Source organism: Olea europaea, chromosome 8 (assembly GCF_002742605.1).
Source record: "Olea europaea var. sylvestris chromosome 8, O_europaea_v1, whole genome shotgun sequence".
NCBI classification, from domain to species: Eukaryota; Viridiplantae; Streptophyta; class Magnoliopsida; order Lamiales; family Oleaceae; genus Olea; species Olea europaea.
Genome location: NC_036244.1, coordinates 16,974,466 through 16,976,880, shown reverse-complemented (window position 1 = coordinate 16,976,880; position 2,415 = coordinate 16,974,466). Strand labels below are relative to the sequence as shown.

General features: G+C 40.2%; 1 protein-coding gene across 1 annotated transcript; it reads right to left on the bottom strand.

Moving 5' to 3' along the window:
• Window positions 1–982: 982 nt before the first annotated feature.
• Window positions 983–2,071, bottom strand: LOC111399277 (LOB domain-containing protein 42-like). Its single transcript, XM_023026539.1, has 2 exons — window positions 1,830–2,071; window positions 983–1,739 (listed from the first exon to the last, which is right to left on the bottom strand). Exons 1-2 carry the CDS (start codon window positions 2,017–2,019, stop codon window positions 1,141–1,143), a joined length of 789 nt encoding a protein of 262 aa, XP_022882307.1. The 5' UTR covers window positions 2,020–2,071; the 3' UTR covers window positions 983–1,140.
• Window positions 2,072–2,415: the final 344 nt, after the last annotated feature.

Genomic DNA, 2,415 nt, shown 5'->3' with positions numbered 1-2,415 from the left:
CTCGAACTGACGTAATAGCTTGCAAACCATGCCAACTAAATAAACCGCATTAGGCAAGTCCTGTGCGATAGATCGACCGATAAAGTATTGGTAGGAGGAATCGAATTCGTGATCAAAGATCTTCACTCTCACCTACTCCACTAACTCGACCACCCCATGAGGAACAGATGACTTAAGCTTTCATTGACCATTTCGCTGAATGATAGACGGAACCCCTCTTAAGTCAGTAATTTGTTTTAAATTTTGTTATTAATAAAAGAAATATATTACTCGTATATAATGCGGTGTCCATATCGATGTTCATACTCTTACATGAAGGGAGACCCACTTCGAATAGATTGTATTTTATTTGAAATGGGTCCCCTCCCAGGGAGGGAATTGAGGGAGGGATTATAGGGTCAATTGACCCTCTAGATTTTGGAGGGGAAAAATTTTTGTTTAGCTCTTTTTTTTTTTTTTTAGAAGATAGCGTATCAATTTTATTTTTGACCCTTTAACCCAAGTCATTTGGGTCCGTCCCTAACGTCTCCCATGTGAGAGGATATACACTAATATGGACATCCTAATGTACTGTAGCATCACCCTTAATAAAATAGCTATATAATTTTTGAAAAGAAAAAGGAAAAATCACTCTCCATGGCTTCTTGCATGACCGGCATGTGTCGAAAGAAGCCGCAATCAGACTGCCAACATTTCTCTGTGCTCTCACCTCACCTATTTCACCCTTTTCCGCCAAACAGATTGGAATCCTCATTTCTGTTCAAATCTGTATTTGGCATGTTCTCTATATTTATTATTTTTAAATTCATTTTATCATCATATCAACAAATTAGTGACCAAAATATTGGAAAATGGTTCAGCATTTCTTTAATTCCATAGCAAAAATGTTGGAGACGAAATTTATGCACTGTGTGTTGATTTGTTCATGGTATATAGAAATCATAAAAAGAAGATGAAATGACAAGTTGGTAACATACACATATACAAAATATTACTTCTCTATTTCAATAAAAGAAAAAGAAATACTGAAATGGAAGATCTGAAAGTAAGCTCTAAACCATTAAGAAAAAAAATGGAAAAGGACATTATACCCTAAAGAGTAGACTTCTCTAAAGTTGCCAAAACTGTGATTTTTTCTTATCAGACTTCACTATCAGAGAGCTCTATCACTGTGGACAGATGATTGCGGAGCACCGGATTGAACCCCAGAGTCAACTCCAATCCAATATCATCGTTTTCATTGTGAGCGGGCTCCGGTTTAAAGCCCGTACCCTGGTTCAGCAACGAGGGTTCCACTGTTTCAACGGAGTAGGAGTCGTGACTAGGGGCTCTCGTCAACTGATCCTCAAAAGCTTTGTAATCTTCAGCGCAATCCCATCCCGTGATGGTAAATTTCTCTTCTGACTCATTCATCAACTCGGCGGCGGCGGCCACCGCGTGCAGGGGATTCTTCATTTGCAGGGCGGAGCGTTTGCGGGTCCTGATGCTATTGATGGCTTCGGCGGCGGAGTTCTTTGAGAGGTGGCGGATGTCACCGCCCTGAAGAGGCATGATGGACCGTGCCTGTGTAGCACTGGTCCCTTCAGTATTAGAAACTTGCATGAGCGGAGCACCTTTAAGCACCGCCTCCACCGCCGCCTGGCACTGCTGCCAATTTCCCGACCACATCAATCCCACCGATCCATATATCGGATTGATGATCCTCCCACAGGCTTCATACAACAGAGACCTAAAAACCGCTGCACATAACCAATTAACAAAATTTCAGCACACAACACACTCACACACACATATAATTCGCGTTTTTTGTGGGTTTTATGTATATTTACCTGGGCGGAGATTATCAGGGCTGGAATTGATGAGATTAATAAGTCCGGCGCGGCCGTAGAATTTGGCAAGGAAGAGAGTAGCGTTGGCTTGGGATTCAGGGGATTTGATCCATTGAAGGCAAGGCCTGAGAGTGCAGTCACCACTGCAACCTTTGCGAAGGACTCTGCAGCCATTGCAACTCATTCTCATGATATTCTAGACAGAGAAAGAGAGAAAATGGAGATGAAGAAGAAGAAGGGGAAGGGGGGAGTAATGGTCTTTTATAGATGGAGAGGGATACACGCAATGAACGTGTATAGTGTTGTGTGAATGGGAATATGATGTAATGTGGACACCGCCGTTTGGACAGTAGGGAGAAAAATGCACTTGCAAAGTTTGTAACCTTAACTAGGTGCATTCTTGCATACTTTATTACTAAACCCTAACTATTTTAACACCAGAATTCTTTATAAATATGTTATATTTTAATTGTATTAAAAGTTTTTAATCTATGTTCATTGTCATATTCTTGTTCAATATTTCTTCATCGCATTTTTACATTTAACTTTCAATTAATTAATATTTTCTTGTTCAAAAATTTTGTTT

What these genes read in the sequence shown, in the direction of transcription:
- LOC111399277 (XM_023026539.1), bottom strand. Translation starts at nt 2,019, where the DNA reads ATGAGAATGAGTTGCAATGGCTGCAGAGTCCTTCGCAAAGGTTGCAGT. An exon ending in CCCTGATAATCTCCGCCCAG is followed by an intron (nt 1,740 to 1,829) that starts GTAAATATACAT and finishes GGTTATGTGCAG; the next exon opens with CGGTTTTTAGGTCTCTGTTG.